Source organism: Lingula anatina, chromosome 1, assembly GCF_051362555.1.
Source record: "Lingula anatina isolate TDL-2025a chromosome 1, LinAna3.0, whole genome shotgun sequence".
In the NCBI taxonomy this organism is placed as follows: domain Eukaryota; kingdom Metazoa; phylum Brachiopoda; class Lingulata; order Lingulida; family Lingulidae; genus Lingula; species Lingula anatina.
The window spans coordinates 46,441,223-46,461,558 of record NC_141767.1 but is presented as its reverse complement, the minus strand read 5'-3'; the positions used below and the strand labels follow the sequence as shown (position 1 = coordinate 46,461,558).

The window sequence follows — 20,336 nt, the reverse complement described above, 5'->3', positions numbered from 1 at the left end:
ATCAGTCAATGTAAGTAACAATATTTGTGCTGTGCTTGTCAACAAAAAAAAAAGTCGCTTGTTTGGGAAGTAAGTTTTATACATTAACTTTATGAAATAAAGTGAAGCTAAAATGAACAGACAAAAATTTATGCCATAAGTGCATGTCCATACAGTTCAGTAAGAAAGAGTTTGATGCATCAAAATGTCTGCAGTATGCCACAAAATTACAGTATTATATGTAATATACAAAAACTCCAGTATTATAAGAATTTATATAAATAAACCTCGTCTGGTAAGGAGGCCCATGCCCTGGATGGGACTGGAGATGACGGTTGACTTGCTGAGAGCCACTCGGGACCAATATGTGTGGATAGACATGATCACCAACGCTGAACAGCAGGGCACTGAATGATGATGATAATAACTTTATCTGCCTTGTATTTTTGATGAGGAGAACATACTCGGACGACTCAAGTCTTGAAATATTTGACATTTTAAGTCTTATTCACTGGTGATATTGCCTCGTGTAACTTTGTGATTGCTGTCTGAAGTAGCTGCTGCAACACATCATCCTCTTCACATTTTACTTCCTGAAAATTAAAAAAATATACAATTAATACTAAAATGTAAATGCAATGTATATATCATTCACCATGATGTAGCCAGAACAATTTTTCAAACTAAAAAGGTGCAGTACCCAACATTTAAAATGTCTAGTATTAAACACATATCTTAATGAACATTTCTATGCATTTTCTTTTGGTTTGATGTATTCCATTTGACAGAGAAAATCAACTCACTAAGTTATCCAAGTTTACAGCTGCCACCTTTCCATCCACAGTGACATCCATCTTATCTCCTTTCATGATCTGACTGAAGCAGTCTCTTCCAAACATTTCTTCTAGCATCTCCAGTACACACTCCTTAAAGTGGGCTTTGTCCACTTTCACAGCTGTGGGAACATCTAAAAATTCATCATAAAAATAAGCTTGTATAAGAGCCTGAATCATTAGTGTCACCTGTAGCAACAGTGAAATCAACGCATAATGAAATTTCTTTTTTGCACATTAAGAGAAAACATATCCCTACAGGTATAACATTTTGACATAAAGCTGAAACCAAATGACTAAATTACCAAATGACAATCAATGATTTCCAATTGTTTTTATGAAATGCCGCATTTTATAGACCAAAATGATGTTTAAGAAAGTGCAATATGTACAGTCTACTAAAATATTACACTGATCTGCATACTTTTTTGAGGCATGGGGTCCCTCTCTGCCCTCAGTATCACACTCAGAACTGAATCTGCATACATGTCATTCAATGGACTGGCTGTCCACTGAAAATAAGGACAAATGGTATAGATAACATGGATTCTTGTTTTTGAGATAGAATCACTTCTATAAAGAGATAACTTACATTTGTGGTTGGTGATATCAATACTACCAGGGAAAACATTTCATCTTACAATCTACATTTCTGAGATACACTTTAGTGGCAAATTTGTCACAAATGTAAACAAGAGACATCAAAACAGATGCATATGGAATGCATTTTAAAGCAGGCATGAGGTATAAAACTATTATCAAGTCATCATAGTTACCTCTAACACCACCATTCTTTGCTCAAACACCACATTGATGACTTTGAAGACCTGTAGTGTAGGTTTGTCTATACTATGGACCTGTTCTACATCCCCAGACAACTGAGTGAGGTAATAGCGGAGAAGAGGAAGGCTGCCAGTATATGGCACGCTCATTCTCTGCGTAACCACACTCATGGCAAGCTCAGTGTAGTCTGAAGATTAAAAAAAAAAGATACATTGAGTAAAATAAAACAATATCTTTAACACTGATTTAACCTTTTCAAACACAAACCTGAATACGTAAGATAAACAAGACACACTTACTATGTAAATCTGATGGTGCCATGATGTGATAGTTGAAGTTTCTCTTCACAAGAATGCCAGATATTTTCTGTCCTTGTGTAGGTTTTGATGAAGCTAAACTGCCAACAACCTTTGGGAATAAAAGTTGTGTAGTTGCAATAAATGTTACAAAGCAATTTGGCATTATTAGTCTTACTGCTGTGGTTTTATTTTAAGTCCAATAATAATGCTTATTAACAGATTTCCTTAAAAAAAATTTGAAGGAAAATATATTTTCACCTCTTGAAACTTAAATAAATGGGGATGTCTAAAGACCTTACCTTTGCCATTTTCTCTCCCCTGAAGTAAAGCTCCACAGTCTGTGTGTTTCTAGGATTGTACACCTCTATGTTATACTCTGTATCATATTCATACTCTCTCATCAATGCTGCCTTTAGACGTCCCATCTCATTTGCTTCTCCATGCACTAAGACCTAGGATTAGAAAAAATACCATGTATAGGCATCCCGGTACTGGATTTGTGGATTAATCTTAAATAATAAGAATACTGATTCTGAGAAGCAAGCTTTCCCCAGCATCCTTCTATTACTTTTTGTTTGTTCTTAAGACCCTTACAAACATATCAAAAGAGCAGTTTAAAAATATTATCTGCAGGAATTTTAATAAGCATTATACATTTTGGTACGTTCTTTCACTGTTCTCTACGCAGAGACAAGGCAAACCACTAGACAAAATATCATGTCAAAGAGGACGAAATTGGACAAATTGAAAGAAGTTCACTCTTAAAATTGCTTTAAACAGAGCAACGAAAGATTCAGGCTTACAATATGAGGTGGCTTGAGTATCCTTATGAATTCACTGGTCTGTTTATAGTCTGTGTGGGCAGAGAAGGAAATGTAGTCCACGGAACATTTGAGAGGCAGCTTGTTGCCGGACATGGTGATTACCTCATCAGGTTCAGAGAGAATGTGCTGAAAATATGGATTAAACCAAAAAATAAGCATGTCAGAGAGAATGTGCTGAAAATATGGTTTTAACCAAAAAATGAAGCATGTTATCCTATTCTCAAATCCTAAATGGCACTGTGGTATAAAGCAAAGTATTACACACATTCAAAAATCTGTTTCAAGAAAGAAAAAAAAAAATCCAAAAATATCACAGTTATATTTTCTGAGCATATTTCACAAACACTGAGAAAGGTTACTTATGCACAAGTGTAAGAGCTAAGGTTTAACTTCAATAAACGAATGATGTTCTTCTTCTCAGCAGCCATAAACACATTCCATAATAAGATAATTTAATTTGAGATGTTCATCAACTAAATTTTATTATACGAGTGTAAAATCAGCTTTACTTTAGCAAGCGTTCCTTCCACACAGTAGCCAGCAATGATGACCCCATTCCTCTTGTCAGTACACCAGCTCTCAAAGAGCTCCCTTGACAAGCCACTCTGCATCATACCAGGGCTGGCCAGAACTATGGAGGGACCAATGTCTTCAAAGTGGTCCATACTCTGAAGTATAGAAAGAACATTGCAGAACAATATTGTACCTTTTCATGCTTTATGCCTCTGCATATGGATATTCCTAAATAGACAGCTTCAAGTTTTTAGCCATGTGGTGATGTATATAAATGTAATGCTTTTACAATTCTGGAAAAATGTAATCCCAGGCCTACATCTTACACATTATATATATATTATATAATGAAGGAAAAAATCAAATTGCCTTCATAAAAATAATCTGATCAATCTGGTTTTCAAAAAGCCACTCAAAAATTTTCAGTAAAACAAAATACTGTTTGGCAGTTATGGGTGAACAACAGCCGTTTAGGATGTTGACATCACACTGGCGTCAATGTGGACAGACACAGTGATTAGAATATACAATAAGAGACACATAAAGTGTCTGAACATGAAAAACTGCAGTACCTTTAAATTAGATATATGCTTGAACACAAAAGGGTTGCTGACAGCAATCTGTTTTTGAATCTTATCATTCATGGCATTGATGTAGGTCTGGTACACACTCATACACTTCTTGGCCAGCGAGGAGGCATAGTAGATTGGAATGTCATGAAGTTCTGGATGGTTTGACCAATATTCATCTAAGAAAATATTTAAACTGTCTATGAAAAAATCTACACAAATGAAGTGACAGAAATAAAGATATTAATACTTGTTTAAAGTGGTTTTTCAATGTTTCAATGCCAAGGGATATAAGCTTCATTCACATAATTTCAACAAAATATATTAAAGCAAAATAACAAGCTTTTTCCTGTGACATATTTGTTTCTTAACAAGAAGAAAATATCAACATTGGTAAAATATGGGAAATATTTAACACACACACAAACATATCGAAATTATTTTGTACATTAACCAACCTAAAATTAACAACAGTTCCTGTGCTCTTCCCAGAGCAAACACTGGAATAAGGCACCTTCCACCTCGGTTTACAATATCATGTACCAGGTTTGTGAACCTGGCTTCTCTATCCTCTCTTTTTTCATGAATTTGAGTACCATATGTGGACTCCTGAATAACAGAAAGTAAAATCTATAAGCATTATTGAAGAAACCACCTGCTAATACTAAAGTCTTGACTGTTTTATAGGCCAACAATCAAATTCAAGACACTGAATGATTTTTGCACCACAAGAGATACAAGCATCAAAATAATATCAGGATCAGCAGACAAAAGCATTCTGCAAAGAGAGAAGATACTATCTCAATTTGAAATATATTGTCCCGTACCAAAATGCATCACTTACCACAATAAGGACATCAGGGTGGACATTAGGGATTTCTGCCACACACAGATGTCTGTCTTCTTCTCTGGAAAAGTCTCCTGTATAAAGCACCTGGAAAAACAAGATACATTGAATATTAACATCAAGGGATACTTTTCCAAAGTTTGTAGAATGATCAAATTGTCTACTAACCCCATACCATTTGGTCAACTGCATACTTAACCAGTAGCAATATATCTTCGACTCTAAAAGCATTTTACACACAAATCCTGACCGTTTACAGCTCAAACCTTAATCTACCTTCACTCCTGCAATCTCAATCATAAACATGGCTGCTCCCAGCACATGCCCAGCTGTGTAACACCAGAAGTTGATGCCATTTACTTCTGTTTCCTGAATACAAACAAAAACATGCTTATTGTATATTCAGTTACTGCACTTATCTAAAAGAAAACTTATAAGTTATTGTGTGACCTGTCTCATAACCTTACTGTTAATTTTAAAGAAAAATATTTGAATTATCCTATGGTCATATAACTAGTTTTTGTTAACTTATCACAGAACAGATGTTTTTTACCTGGTGAAAATTGATGGTCTCTATTTTGTCCATACTGTTTTCAATGTCTTTTTCTGAGTATAACATCTGATCAGTGGCGATATTGCTGAAATGTATATAAAAATTTTTAATATATATATAAATAGTAATGGAGGAACCTGAGTCCACTAAATGTATTTTGTGAAATCATTTAAATGGTTACTACATGTAAATAAATAAAATATATGCATTTAATGTTAGAAACACCAAAGGTAAATTTTCAATTATCAAAGGAAAAAAAATTCTATACTTACCTCACTTTGACATAATCAGACAGTAGCCATCTGTATATAGCTTTGGTTGCATGTGTCATAAAACATCTTCCCTTGAATGTGGTCTTCTCCAGAAACCATGGAAGGGCACCTGCATGGTCCAAATGGAAACTGAGGAAGAGAAAGGGGGGATGTGAAATTACAGAGAATATTTTCAAAAGGAGAAATTGATAGGTTGCTTGTAGTGCGTACTGTCAATATCATGTAATCACTTAAAATTGCATTTCTCATTGCAGTTGTTTTAACTCATACTTACTGGCTAATAAGTAGTAAATCTACATCCTCTGGATTTATGAGATCTGTGAAAGGGAGAGAGCTTAGTCCATTCAGGCCAGGATGAATTCCACAGTCCAACTTAAATAGAAAATGTAAGGTGAATTTGTTAATATGGTACATAAAAATATGTATCAGACGAAAAAACCTCTTTGACATTTGCCTCAATATCAAAGTGCAGACTAAATAAAATTACACAAGACTTATACATCTACATAATAAACAACAATTCTGAAATTAAAACAAGATATATATATATATAGCTTTTTGTACTGGACTGCCATAAAGGGGGGCACTCTCTGTAAGTTTTAATTAATGAGCGTCTTTTCTGGGATCTGCGATCCCTAAAGTTTTTTTAGGGCTTTTCCGCTAAGTGCTGCTAGGGCACTATTTTCTATAAAAGGGCTGTAATTCGAAGCAAAAGAAGGAGACAGTACAAAGCACAGTACAGAGTAGAATTAGTGATTCGAGAATTAGAGATCAGTGATTTGAGTAACAGTCTAGAGTTTAGAGTAGAAACAATCAAGATAATGAGAAGTCGGCTGTGACTATTGAGCTAAACAAGTATAATAAACTCCATAGTTTTATTTTCAACTGGTGGCAGCATTTATTTTGAATTTCACTTAAAGGGATAATAACTCTTCGTATGAGATCTATATTTCACAATAAAAACAATGTGAATAACTCATAGAAATATAATATATTCTTTTTTACCACAAAAATGGCAGTTATAGCTATTATTCTGATAATTGAGTTAGTCTTTAGACCATGTGACCTCCATTAATGGCTATTCTCTGTTAAAATCTCTTAAGAGATTTTAACAAAAAACCAAACTTTTTATTAAAAAACCAGGGACTAACTTTGAATGTAAAAATGGATTCATTAACCATTGGTAAGTATGGGAAAATTGTTGTTTACTCCAGGAAAATTCATTTTTTGGCCGAAACGAAGAGTTATTATCCCTTTAACGTGTTCAGAAAAGGAAGTAAAAACTGCGACTATATATATATATAGTTGCAGTGCTTATTATATAACTGTATCACAAATATCTATACAAAGGTGGAAGACAAATTGAATGTTGTTTTGACTACAAGAAGCATTTATAATCAATTTACTCCAGAGATTATTTACCATAATTGTCTTTCCCTTGAATTCTAGAATGTGACATGATCTCCCCACTTCTTGACCAGCTCCCCTGGAAAGTGTAAAGATTAAATTTATAGTCATTTAACAACATAACAGGCAGTAGTGCTATGCACAGTCAATACTTCAGCTGTACTAACCCCCCCCCCCTTCCCAATACTACCATTCGCTATAAGTACATTATGTAGCTGTGAACAGATAACATATTTGAGTTCAGATATCACTGGAAACTCTTTTTTTCAGGATGCATATGCTGTTTCTGGTACTCTGAACAATGGAAATGGCAGAGGCATAACAAGGTAACCTCAACTTGTTCAAGACCTCGCTGTGAAACTCCCGGTGCAGTCGAAATTCATATGACTACCGAGCAAAAAGTACAATTTGCAGAATGGTATAAATAATGCATATTTTTTCCAAGATCACTGGAATATCATCCAGTAACTTACAAAGGTTTGATCACGAGCTGGTCGCTTTCTTCGGCGGGAACTTGAAAGTCGGCCCTTCTTTTTGCTGTCATGCTTCTAAACCGGAAACCACGCTTCATGCGCGTAGCCTTCTGGGAAATAAACAATATGTCAGCGCCCATGACTAATGCGTAGCTCATGTGAGTTATGACTTGAACCAAGGAGTTATAACAGATGTTATAACTCCTTGCTTGAACTATATTTTGATCGCTTCTCTGTTTTATCAACTCTTCTTTTGTAAATAATTAATTAAGTTAAGTAAAATAATGCACATCTTTATGGTTTAAACCAAAGTTCATCTTTATAGTAAAAGTATTAGCTAAAATTTTCTGACATTAAATTACTCTTAAGTTGGATTAATTGTACACGCTGATTGTTGATATTATTATTAATTTATACACCTCCTTGGAATTTCATCATGAAGCAACATGAACTGCGTTATCATTAAGATAAACTTAAAAATGGTTTTAGCAAACTTTTCTGTCGTTCTAACCGAAATGAAACAGTCTACAGAAAAATGTTTACTGATAATTGTTTAAATTGATGATTATATTTCAGGTATTCAAGATGCATGTAATACATATATGATGCTATCAAAAATAGACATGATGATATTAAGGAGAACTTTGGGTTCGAATTCACTTTTCTCACAGGACTTGGCTCTACGTTATATTTGCCCAGTTAAAGGTGTGGCGGTATTTTCAACTTGGAGTTCATTTTGTTTTGGAAAAGACTTGCCAAAGAGAGAAAGGAGATTGCAGATAAGAGAACCAAGGAAAGTTATATTTTCACAAAAACATTGGTCATGTCCACAAAAGCTTGATCAAAAGAGATGGCTCTCTTTAGGCACATACAGTGACAATGCCCAAAGCAAGATGTTTGCAAACAAATGCCTTTATCACGATTTTTCTGGTAAATGTGCATGTAACAGAACATATAAAATAAGATTTGCTTTACATAAAAGGACCAATGTTATGTACAAAGATTCATTTTTTCAACAAGAAAGGAAATACAGCAAATCGAATCTATATTTACCACATTTAACAAGTGCTTCAATTTTAATGTCTTCAGTCAAGGCTAAGCAAAGTTATAATTGTCAACAAGAAAGAACAAAAATGAAGACTGCAAAAGATTTGTTTGGATTCTCTTTAAATGATAAAGAAGTAAGAAGAGTTTTAGAATGCACCTGCAGAGAATATGAGCAAAATGAGGAGGTGCTGGAAAAGAGCTATACCAATTTTGATTCTGGAGAAAAGAGAAATGCAAGAGAAAATCTTTTAAGGGAAGCTTCTCTAGTTGAGAAATACCTGGAATTTATAGAAAAAGAGAATGAATTGAAAGAAATGGATAAAATGCTAAAAGGCAAGTTTAAATAAGTTTTGCATATTGATATAGTGCAGAAGATCAATTCTAAATAGCATACAAGTATACTATTACTTAATTTTTATGTTGCTTATTTTTTGGAATCAAACTTTGTGCTAACATTGAAAGGGATTATGATGATTGTAAGGCACGTTTAGATTTTAATTGGAATGTGTTATAAAATAAATTGTTATTATAATTATTATGAATTTTGTGTTAAGTTAAATATTGGTGTTTCTTACAAAATTTTTTTAAAGAATTTATTTTTGTTTCTTCAATTCAGAAGATGGAAAAGAAGATAAAGATATAGCAAAGATGTTAAAAAAAGAAAAAGAAGAAAATCTGAAAGCTATGGATATACTTGAAAAGGAGGTAACTTTCAATTGGAAACTTAAGTACAAGTTAATAATGAAATGGTCAGTTAAATTGCTCTTAAATGTATTGAGGGTTGAAAAATGAAGGCTAATACATTTACTTATTTTGTGATTTTCTGGAGGTTAAAGCATTTGCTATGTATAGCGATCTCTAGGAGCAAAATTTGATTAGACTTTAATGAGTTTCAATAAAAAAGTCACCATGATAATTAAACATGAATTTATGTTTATTGTGGTGTTAATTATAGTTTTAAACTTCACACTAAAACCTCTGTGGATTGATGTGGAGATCACAGTGCCATACTAATATTTATATAGCACATTTCATATGCTGGACATCAAGTCATAACTTTTTACAAATAAATATCCTTTCTGTTTCAGATACTGACACTATTGGTTCCACCAAACACTGGTCCCACTGACGACTGTGATGTAATAATGGAGTTCAGTTCAGGGGCTGGTGGACAAGAGGCCATGTTGTTTTGTGCAGAAATTTTTAGTATGTATCAGAGATATGCTGCATACAAAGGATGGATATTTGACGTCATACGCTATGAGACCCAGCAGTCTTCCTCTTCTGTTGTACTGAGTAAAGCTAGTGTGGCTGTGTCAGGCCCTGGTGTGTATAGATGTTTGAAATATGAAGGTGGGGTGCACAGAGTGCAGAGGATTCCTCTCACTGAGAAAGGAAGTCGGATTCACACCAGCACCATGTCTGTTGCTGTTCTGCCACAGCCCTCAGATGTAAGTATAGAACTGATGAGTGCACCCAGTGTTCCTTCCATTTCTTCATATATATGTACCTTGCCAGACATATTTACCAAATGTGTCATACACTTTTTTTGTTAATATAACTAGGTAACATAGGTATGCGAGCCCTTACTCATACTCATATTTCCAGTCCCGCAAGCCCACAGGCACATTGATTTATGTTTCTGCCCTCATTAAGTCTTCACATAGTGTACGCCTCTCAGAAAGCAGTTTCAACACATGGAAAAACCAGGCAGAAACCTTGCTGCTTTATTCTGTTTCCTTTTGTCCAGTCACTCAGCATAATTAACTTTTTTCAGCTGCAATTTATGTAATAATGTAAAAAAAAGTATGACAAATATTATTGAAGAGAATCATAGAAATAACAGTAGTTCAAAATGTTACAGTTTGGTTAAATGGTGTATTCATTTCAACATGCTAAAATATTGACAGTTCTGAGTAAAACATTTCATGCTGTCATGTACTTGTATTGTGTCCACTTCAATGTTTACTCTTTATATATATGGAATTTAAATGTATGGAATTTACAAGATTAAAGTTTTGATATTTTACCCCTTACATTTCAGATTGATGTGCAGTTGAACTCTTCTGACTTGGAGATCCAGACAATGCATGCTTCAGGTCCTGGAGGACAACATGTCAATAAGACAGAAAGTGCTGTAAGAATAAAACACATACCAACTGGTAAAGTACCTGTACATCACTTCATATTTGGATTTCAAAGTTAGAATATCAGTTCTTTGTTTTAGATTTGTACTCTAAATAAAATGGGACATGGATCTATTAGCAGTTCGTACATTGTTTGCTGCATTGTTTGCTTGTTTGGCTAGTAGATGACACATTTGAAAACATCCCCCAAGGCAGTGAATTTAGTTTGAATCAAGTGAGATTTTGCAAGATTTGGCCAAGAATTCACTCAAAAGTCATGGCAGATGATCCAGATTTTTCTTATTTTCATCATCATACTTATAGGCCTGGTAGTCAGTTCCCAGCGGGAGCGAAACCAACATCAAAATCAAAGCCTAGCGTTGAAGATGCTAAGATCTATGTAAGTATTTTTTTCTTAATTTTTGGTGTCCTAAGGCTAAAAAAAATGTGATTCAGATATTGAATCCCCTCTATTTTTGAAAATGGTAGTTTTGTAAAATTGGTGTAACTATGTTTAATAATAGAAAGTGATTCCAAGTAATCTTTTATTTTTGTTATGAATTACATTTAAGCAAATTGAATTTTGCAATTTTAGTTTAATGTCTGCAATATTTTAATGGACAGGCTTTACAACAAAGAGCTTGAAGAAAGACAGAGCAAATTCAACTCACAAAGAAAACTACAGGTTGGTGGTATGGACAGATCAGAAAAAATACGCACGTACAACTTCCCCCAGGACAGAATCACAGACCATCGTGTCAAGGAAACCTTTCATGGGGTTGAAGATTTTATGGAGGGAGGTGTTGCTTTAGATGATATAGTGGAGATTCTGCAGCAGGAGGCCATGAAAGAGAGATTAGCAGAAAGATTAAAGGAATATGAAAATAATCAGCAGCCTAAAAAGAAATCCTCATAATATTATTTGTCTACAGTTAAAAGCTGTTTACTGGTATTGCAGAAACATAACCTTCTTGCTTTCTGCCTTTATCAACTGTAAATTAAATTTATCCCCCAAAGTGTACAGAAAAAAGTACTCTGGAACATCAGCCTGGCTTCATACTCTGATAGCATGAAAAGAATAGGAAGAATACCCTCTATCTACAGTATTCGTTTACTGGATATAAAATATGTCAAACATCCACAATAGGTGTTTCCAGCCAATTAATAATTAATTACTGGTGTACTACTCTCTGCTAGGGCTGCAAATAATTATGTTCACTTTTTTCCAACACGTCCCTGTAACTTTTGTCCAGATGGAAGCAAGTAAAACTGCATGCATGCAGATGAGATTGTATCTGCTATGCAGGAGCTGGGCTTCTTGCTGACATGATAAATGTTTGTTAAGCAACCTGGCCCCTGTAACTCAAAAGCATTGCGAATAGCGATATCACATAGAGGCTACAATGTATTATATGGGGCGAATATGGGTGAGTTATGGAATCGAGACGCTTGCGCTCACTCACAATGTGCGATGCTTTCAGGTTACTGGCCCTGGCTTGGCTTGGCTGTCTGCTGAAACAAGTCATGGTTTGAGGAAACATTCTGAAGTATCAAGCTTATTTTTATTTTTATTTTTATTTGTCACAGAAGAGCAAGTTATTAAGGTCAGAGCAATTAACTGCCTTGATTACTATCAGGGGACTTGGAAGGGACTTGTTAAATGACAGGGCCTCAGTAGTTGTGCAAACAATTACCAGCCATGTAATCATCCTTGAGATTTCATTACAGGGTCACAGTTCAGAAAAGTTCCATCAATTCATCCAGAGACATATCAGTGAATATCTACTAAAAATCTATCTGCGGCCGAGGTAGAGGGTACTGCTTTACAGTTATTTCATGAAATGAAGCAAACAACAGAGATATGTTTTAGATTTTATATGAATTTAATTTTCAAAAATAAAATTTCTGTATACACTGTTGATGTTTCAATAAATTAATCAATTAATTAGTTAATTTGTTGATAAGCATACAAACAGCAAAACACAGCTTAAGTTTTTCAATACCTGAACAGTGCAATAAAATATATTTTAATTCATATAGCAGTTTTCATTTTGGTGAAAAGATTGTACATATCCTAACAATAAAAAAACAGAAACATCCTGGCCTTTATTCTGGTTTTCTTTAGAACAAAAATTATATCTTGGACGGTACCATATATAAAATGTTACTCTGGTTTCAATATTACATAACTTGAATTCAAATGAAGAACAAATGTCAAGATGTTTCATTTTATATTATCTGTCAGATATATGACAATTTATAAGGAAATGCGCTGTAAAATATACAGTAATGTTCTAGATCAGCTTTATTTTAGTGAATTTATCCTAAATTTATCTTCAGGACACTAGCCCTAGAAGAGTAGACACTTGGAACAAATTTTTAAATCAAAATGCTCTTGAAATGCAACACAAAAACTATAACAAAAGAACACATTCACACAAAACGTTTGGTAGTGAAATTCACTTCACAAACACTAAAGATACAGGCACACACACACATAAAAAATAAAGTAAAATCTGGCTTCGATAAGAAATGTCAACAAATATGGAAATGCCTGAACCACTCCAGTATATTCAAGTGGTTTCATTTAAGAAGCTCGCTTGTAAAAATTGTCAACATGAATAAATATTTATCAGCAGAACTATTATAAATTCATCTCTACAAATAAGTGTATAGATACAAGATCAGTTGATTGCTAAAATAAAAAGCACAGCAAGTACATTGTGTTATAGGGCTCTCCTTAATTATGCTACCTTTAACAGAGTTTCACTTTTTTTTCTTTTTTGTCAACCCGAAAAATACTTTACTGACTGATTCATCTTCCTCTTGCACATCAATGTTTGGTTAACACCATGAAAGAAAGTCCCTAATACACTATATTAGCCCTTTCAACTTTCAGACATTTTATACATTTAAAGGGTGCAATGACATCAATTTCATGAATGTCATGCATAGGCAGGATTCATGTTGGAAAAAAATTTTTTTATTATAATAATTAATATTCTTCATAACTATTATGCCCTCCTTAACTTTCTATCACAGAAATCAATAAAAAAAAAGTAATGAATATAAAACTATACATCTTGAACATGTCTTTCATAGTGGTTATGAGTGTTATTGACAACCACAAGTCTAAAAGCTCCCAGTATCACGGCCACCTGGCGAGCAAATCCATTGATGATATCTATCAAGGGATTAAGTCCAGTCCGTAAGGCTACAAATAAATTGTATAAAAATATAGAAACTGGTTGCAAGATACCATTAAAGATGGCTGACAAGACTGGTTTGATGAGGTAGTCCCCAGTAACGACTAGGATCCCAACAAGAATTGGATGAAGGATGTGTCGCATCACAAATCTGTATAGCTCCACCACAAATATAATGAAGAATCCAACAATAAGCCTTAGGACACCAAAAAACTCCAAGGCAATCCTCCTTGAGATCATCTCTGCCCTGAAAACAATAAAGCAAACCTCGAAAAATCTGTAATTTTCTACATATGAAATGCCTTACAATTACAGTAATACACTGGAACTGTTTAGACCTGTATCATCAGGTGAATTCTTGAACAAATCTGTTTTTTTAGATATGAATATATTTTACCATAACCTTCAATAAGTCATTTCAAATGTAAAAAAAAGGTCTAAAACATGGGGTGTAAATGCTTTTACATTGACAAAAAGCTGGAAATCCAATGAAATGCGCTTACTTGTCTGCAATCTTTGGCAGAGCTGCATCTACCTCATCTGGTCTGGCTGCATAGTACTCTGTGCTACTGTCTTCAAAGTAGTACACATATCTGGGGGGGAAAGGATGACCATTACCAACAACTATTGAGAAGATAAATCTCCTTATAAATGCATTTTGTGTTAATATATTGCAACCTTAAAATAACTGCACTCCAAACTTGAGTAAAGTAAAACTGCAGATTACAAACTAAATTGAAAGCAAAGGGGGCAGAGTTTTTATATTAAAATTGTAAAATGTGAATATAATAATTTTTGGTTTTTAATCAACATGATATATTCAAATTTCACATTTCTAACACTTGTAAACAACTTGTAAAATAATTGAAATTTGGCATCACACACAGAAATGGTGGCAATGAAACCAACTAAATGAAAAAACTTATCAAGCAAATGCATTCTGATTCATTGTTTTGAATGTGTTGAATACAAAATGTGAATTTGACAATCCATGGAAAAAGTACTTCAAATGCTATGAAAATCCACTTCATAGCTAAGAGTATTTCATGTTAAAAAATTGCCCTCTTTGCTATTAAAATGTAAACTGTAAAAATGAGATTAAAGGTCAATACACATACCAATATCATGAGAATTAATGACTAATTTAAAAGTTAAAATTATTACATTTTTATAATGAAAAACAAATTTTCATATATCAGCATTATAGTCACTTGGTGTGTATGACTCAAAACCATGATTATTGAAAAATAATTTCAAAAACAAAAACATACTTATTATCATCAGGATCAGTGTGATGAACAACTGTTTTGACTTTTCTCTCTTTCTTTATTTGGTTTGGATCCTTTCCATTTAGGTCTTCATTAGGCTTACTAACTACAGCAAAGTGGTGCAGAGGAGAGGTGTTGTCTTGCTCAGGCATATTTTCAACTAGAACTTCTTGTGACGTATTAGCCTATGAAAATATGAAAGTCCCAAGGTTATAAGCTGGAAATTAGCAACAAAAATTGTAATAAAACCACAAGCATGTTATGTCACATGTGAAGTCTGACATACACATCAATATTTATTGTAAAATAAAGACTAATAAAGTAACAACAGATTCTTCAGTGAACAGCTTGGAATTATACTCAACCAATTTATGTCTCCTTAAGGAAATCTAACTGATATACATTAACAATACTGTTACTTGACACTGTGCAGCCATCCCCCCTTCCTCCTGTCTCTGTCCTAATGCTTAAATCACTGGTAGGTAAGGTCGCATTCAGAACAGATGATCCTCAGATCTACTGGTCTGCAGATCAAATATGGGGGATTGTACATGAAAGCAAGACCGCCTAATCTTTTAATGGTCTCCCCACTTCCACGTGGAGTAAATTTCGCCTTTATGGTTTTACTGCTAGGCCCCTGCAGGGAAGGCACATATGGAGGCAGGGAGGGATTAGGCGGATTATTTGTGTCATCTTGCTTTTTTCATTTCTACATGAATGACTTAAATTACATATTTCCTTTTACCTGATGTTTTGGACTTTTCTTGAATTTCTGACTGAGTTTACTTCCAAGGTTTTTGAAGCTCTTAAAAGAACTTCCAGACTTTTGATTTTGGTCCTCTGGTTCTACATCTATTCAAACACAAGATATAGGTTTTAAGATAATTCTTTTTCACTAGTGATTCAAAACAATGATTAAAATTCTCTTGTTTTAAACAAAAATCAATACTTTTCCCATTGCAGTAAGTGAGTAAATGTGTAAGTTGTTTAGAGAAACATTACTAACTGAGAACAAAAAACAACATATAAATTCTGTTAAATATTTTTTTATAAATAAAATTTAGAATTGAAAAAAATAATGGTACATATATTCAATGGTACATATCAGGAAACACTTCAAAGTTTGAAAGAATATTTGCCACTTAAATCAAATTTTTAAAGTCTGAAATTAGCTTTGAAATACCAATATGTAATGATAAAAGCTAATTTAGACAAATATAAAGTGAAGATGGAAATAATGGAAAACTCAAGATTTAAGAGATAGGAAGCACATAAACAATGTGGCTTAGTACCTATAGTGGTTTGGCCTTTCTTCAAATCCTGGCGCAATTCTGCTAACACCCTTTCCTCTGCCTCTGAATCATCCCATGAATCCAGAGCTGCAAGCAATTAGTATTCATAAAATTGATTTTTTTGTAATGGAAATAGCATAATAATATGTAAAAATGTTAGATACAGAGTTAGTAGTTATAACTTAATGAAAAGTGAACCAACCAGTAGTCTTAGAGTAAAGAGGACATTCCTGAGCAATTGTTAACCTTGTTTCCTTCTGAAAACTTTTCAAATATCAGAAATCAAATCCTGCCTTTCATCATTCACCATTTCCTGTCATTTTTTTAACAAATTAAAATGCATGTTATGAAATCAAAAATACATCCAAGATATCTTCACAAGAGGTGATAACAATGTATTTTTCTTATTTAAAAGAAATATTGTACTTAGGGAGCATGCTGTGAGCAAACTGAGAAGAACAAACTTGTTTCCATACCATCTTACCTACTGTGTCCCCACTTGCAGCTGTTGGGGCTCTGGGACTCGGTTCAGGATCATATGTATTTCCTTTGCGATCTTTACCTGGAGGTCTGGAAGCAGGCTGCTCACGATCCCTGGGATCTGAAATACAATAAAATCCCTTTGATTTTTTTAAACAAAAATCAAACATAAGTTAATTTCTGTAAAATGTCTTCGCAATATTAATTATGCTTTGAGGGCAAAATTTCACCTGTTAGAGCTCCTTTGAAATCATAAGGGGGAGTTTCTTCCTTTTGATTTCTTTTGGTTCTTTTCTTTGACTTGTTAGGCTGTGACTGGGAAATTGAGACGGACACACTCTCCTCTTCACTGTCACCACCACGATCAGTGAAAGTGAATCCTCCCAAAGGATCGCTGATAATAAAATATAATTATGATCACAATAAAAAACACTCTCAAACTTCAACTTTGATTCTGACAAGCAGAGCAGCCATTTTTATGGGTGCTTTCAAACAATTCAAATGACCGCAAGTTAGAAACTCCAGGAACAGTAGTAAAAAAAAAAATATATATATATATATATATATATATATATATATATATATATATATATATATATATATATATATATATATAAATAAATAATGATAATAATAATTAAAATAAATAAATAAATGAATAAATAAATAAATAATTTTTAAAAAATTATTAGTCTGAAGGTTTATTTGCCTAAAAGATCAATTGTAAAAAAGGTCCTTTGCTCTAAAGATTTGTTACTCTTAAAGTTATCCTCAAAATACACTTTGTTGAGAGTTAGCAGCATATTGGTTGAATGCAGAAATTACCAAAGAAAACTGCTTCCTTTATCTTTTTTGTAGTTTAAATAGAGCCAACATCCTGCTAAAAAATCTGTAACCCTGAGATAATGAGATACCAGGCCAATCAAACCTTGGAACCAATAAACATCATTAAGGTTTTTTGCTCTATCAAAGTAGACCCATTTTATGGTCCAGCATCACTATGTATAAAGGTTAAATAAATCACCTTGTAGTATCTTATGTATGATGGGAACCAAGAAGATAAAAGGTATATCAGAAAACAAACCAAAAAAAACTATTGCAATGCAGATGGCAAACTTGTAATACTTACTTGGGCTTTTCCTTTCCAGCTTTTTTCCCTCTTCCCTCTCCATGTCTTTTTGACTTCTGGGGCTCAGACTGCCTTGGTGATTTCATACCTGAAGGGCAAAAATATTTTGTTGTTCATACTCCTCACTTTATTCATTTATTTTTTTAACTAGTAACTTCATATCTGATGCTTTAGATTAATTAACATATATTCTAAACAGCTAGTGCATTCAGTGCTAGAAATGAGCTTCTGCATTCTATTTAACACAAGCTTTCAATACTAAGCTATCAAGTACCAGTAGGTAAAATATGAATAAACCATGCATTAAGGAAAAGCAGTTACTTCTATCAGCAGGTGTAGGCCTTTTTCCCGATGTATCTCTGACAGGCCTTTCATCTGCAGAGCTCCCCTCTATCTTTGGAACATCCTGGATGACTTCTGAAGGGCTGTCCCACCCAGAAGCCTCGTCACTCTCAGAGTTTCTTCTTTGGCCAAACTGCACAAATAACATGATAAACATTTCTTTTACTAAATTTCAAAAGCTCCTATGAATTATTTGTGACTTGACAGCCATGAACAATCAAAGCAAAGCAGGAGATGGCATATAGCCAAGTGCTGGAAAACAGTCATTGTGTTAAAACTTACCTTAAAGTAAAAAGTGGTCAAGTGGAATATACTGAACATGTACAGTATATGGCTTCTTATTGTAAAACTCATTTTTGGCCATATAATCTCCTGTTCAGCTTTGCCTTATTTGATGCTTGTTGGGTCGAGAATTATTTACTAGTAATGAAGTTTGAACATGGAGCCATATCTTTTATGATAAAACTACTCTACCAAATGGTATAAGAGGTAATGGTGTATATATGGCAATTTTAATAAATGTGTTATAAATACAAACTGATTTTGATTTTATTAATCAATGACTTTATTTATCGTAATGGAAGCCTTGGGTGCCAGTATAAATTAAGGCCCAGTCACAATGTTGGCGATCTGTCGGGGATTAGTTTTGGCCGGGGGTCGTTGTAGAAAATAAAGAATCCTTGAACAATCCTAGCAATAATCTTAATAAAAATGGAGCAGTCACATTGTCTGAGATTTTTTCAAGGATTTTGACCCGGTTTTGTCGAAAAATCGTGGAGACGATATCTGCGAGCGTCTTTTCTTGTAATTTTTTCCCCCTGGGTATATGTGGGGGAAAAGGAGGGTTTAGTCTCACATTATTCGGATTAATCGGTGGGCATCGTAGGTCATCGGAGATTGTGTCTGGGATGCCCAAAATGGGTGAAAAATCTTGCGAGCAATCTTAAAATTTTAAGTTCAAAGTTGGGGACCGCGACGGGTGTGGCGATGTCTAAAAAATCTGCGACAACCCGCAGGCGTCCGGAGAGCGCCTCCGATGGGTGCAAAATCGTGAGATCTGTCTCAAGATTTTGTTCAAATTTCCCGGGTTTTACCCATCCCCGACGCATCGCAACTGATTTGTGACTGGGCCTTTAATTACTAGTAAGGTCATTATTTGAGGTTTTAAAATTCACCAACCAATCAAGATTTGCCTGTTGTGGCAAATTTCGCAAGTCGACTGTGATCAACTACAATTTTCTTTAAAAAACGACTAATATCTGTCCTCATCTTTCAAATCATAAAATTTTTTTTTTTTAAAAAAAAGCAAAAATTAACCTTCTTGAGAGCAACAGTTATTTTATAAGTCGAAAGTTTGTATTTGACCTTGGAATCAAACTAGTAGACTTCTAATTTCATTCAGCTGTTAAACAATTCATCCCAACTTCTTCTCAACGGGCGCTACTCAAGAAGTGTCCAAATCGATATAGTAATTTAATCAGAAAAGACAAAATGACAATTAAATCATCGAGTGCCTTTACAAATTAGAAACAGTCTAGAGATATAAAGCATATCCATAAATCAATGCATCAACTTACCATTTCAATACTCGTAAGTTTCAGCTGTCACGTTCACCCCGATAAAGTTAGAGGTACCATGATAAAGCATAACTCAAGATTGATCAGAATATAAAAACCGATCGTTTGTTATGCTGACCTTCACCTTATGATCGATATCGAGGTTGCTTGTCTTCCTGTCGGGATGGGGAGCGCTACAAATTTGAACGATCTTGTGTTAAAATTGTTCGAGATTGGTGCTGTAAAATTTGGTAATTTCACTTTAAAAAGTGGAATACAATCGCCAGTGTATTTTGATCTAAGAGTGATAATATCTTATCCGGATTTAATGGTAAAATGATGTTTCTATGATCTCAAAACGTGAATGCATTGCTACCGAATGAATGAATGAATGAGAACACGTGTTTTTCCATTATTTGTTATTATTGTTTTACGTTCTTGTGCTACCTTCTTTCGTTCAGGTAATAATTTTTCTCGGTGTAATTTTCAGATAAGACCTTTTTATTACCGCTTAAACAGAATATTAATTTTCATTTGA

General features: G+C 33.9%; 4 protein-coding genes across 5 annotated transcripts in view; 2 read left to right on the top strand and 2 right to left on the bottom strand.

The window, feature by feature from the left end:
- Positions 1-58: 58 nt before the first annotated feature.
- Positions 59-7,459, bottom strand: LOC106169923 (cleavage and polyadenylation specificity factor subunit 3). Its single transcript, XM_086999859.1, has 17 exons — positions 7,353-7,459; positions 6,895-6,958; positions 5,747-5,844; positions 5,473-5,601; positions 5,201-5,285; positions 4,924-5,016; positions 4,645-4,734; positions 4,259-4,409; positions 3,804-3,979; positions 3,228-3,386; positions 2,698-2,844; positions 2,194-2,346; positions 1,895-2,003; positions 1,589-1,782; positions 1,237-1,324; positions 783-946; positions 59-572 (listed from the first exon to the last, which is right to left on the bottom strand). The coding sequence occupies exons 1-17, from the start codon at positions 7,448-7,450 to the stop codon at positions 477-479; spliced, it is 2,094 nt and encodes a 697-aa protein (XP_086855985.1). The 5' UTR covers positions 7,451-7,459; the 3' UTR covers positions 59-476.
- On the top strand, positions 7,351-12,562 carry LOC106153272 (peptide chain release factor 1-like, mitochondrial). Its single transcript, XM_013527139.3, has 7 exons — positions 7,351-7,510; positions 7,929-8,732; positions 9,016-9,104; positions 9,488-9,850; positions 10,444-10,561; positions 10,850-10,925; positions 11,150-12,562. Exons 1-7 carry the CDS (start codon positions 7,498-7,500, stop codon positions 11,439-11,441), a joined length of 1,755 nt encoding a protein of 584 aa, XP_013382593.2. The 5' UTR covers positions 7,351-7,497; the 3' UTR covers positions 11,442-12,562.
- LOC106153267 (uncharacterized) lies at positions 12,388-19,987 on the bottom strand. Its single transcript, XM_086999862.1, has 10 exons — positions 19,820-19,987; positions 18,222-18,375; positions 17,901-17,988; positions 17,002-17,165; positions 16,776-16,892; positions 16,292-16,378; positions 15,745-15,851; positions 15,003-15,184; positions 14,235-14,324; positions 12,388-13,978 (listed from the first exon to the last, which is right to left on the bottom strand). Exons 1-10 carry the CDS (start codon positions 19,820-19,822, stop codon positions 13,600-13,602), a joined length of 1,371 nt encoding a protein of 456 aa, XP_086855988.1. The 5' UTR covers positions 19,823-19,987; the 3' UTR covers positions 12,388-13,599.
- The window catches only part of LOC106153263 (uridine 5'-monophosphate synthase), an 11,060-nt gene continuing 10,655 nt past the window's right edge, over positions 19,932-20,336 (top strand). Inside the window, exon 1 of one of the 2 annotated variants that reach the window (XM_086999861.1) lies at positions 19,932-20,129. In XM_086999861.1, the coding sequence (XP_086855987.1) occupies positions 19,947-20,129 (183 nt within the window). In that variant the 5' untranslated portion in view covers positions 19,932-19,946. The remainder of the gene's footprint in view (positions 20,130-20,336) is intronic. The other variant, XM_086999860.1, reaches the window with a different exon arrangement.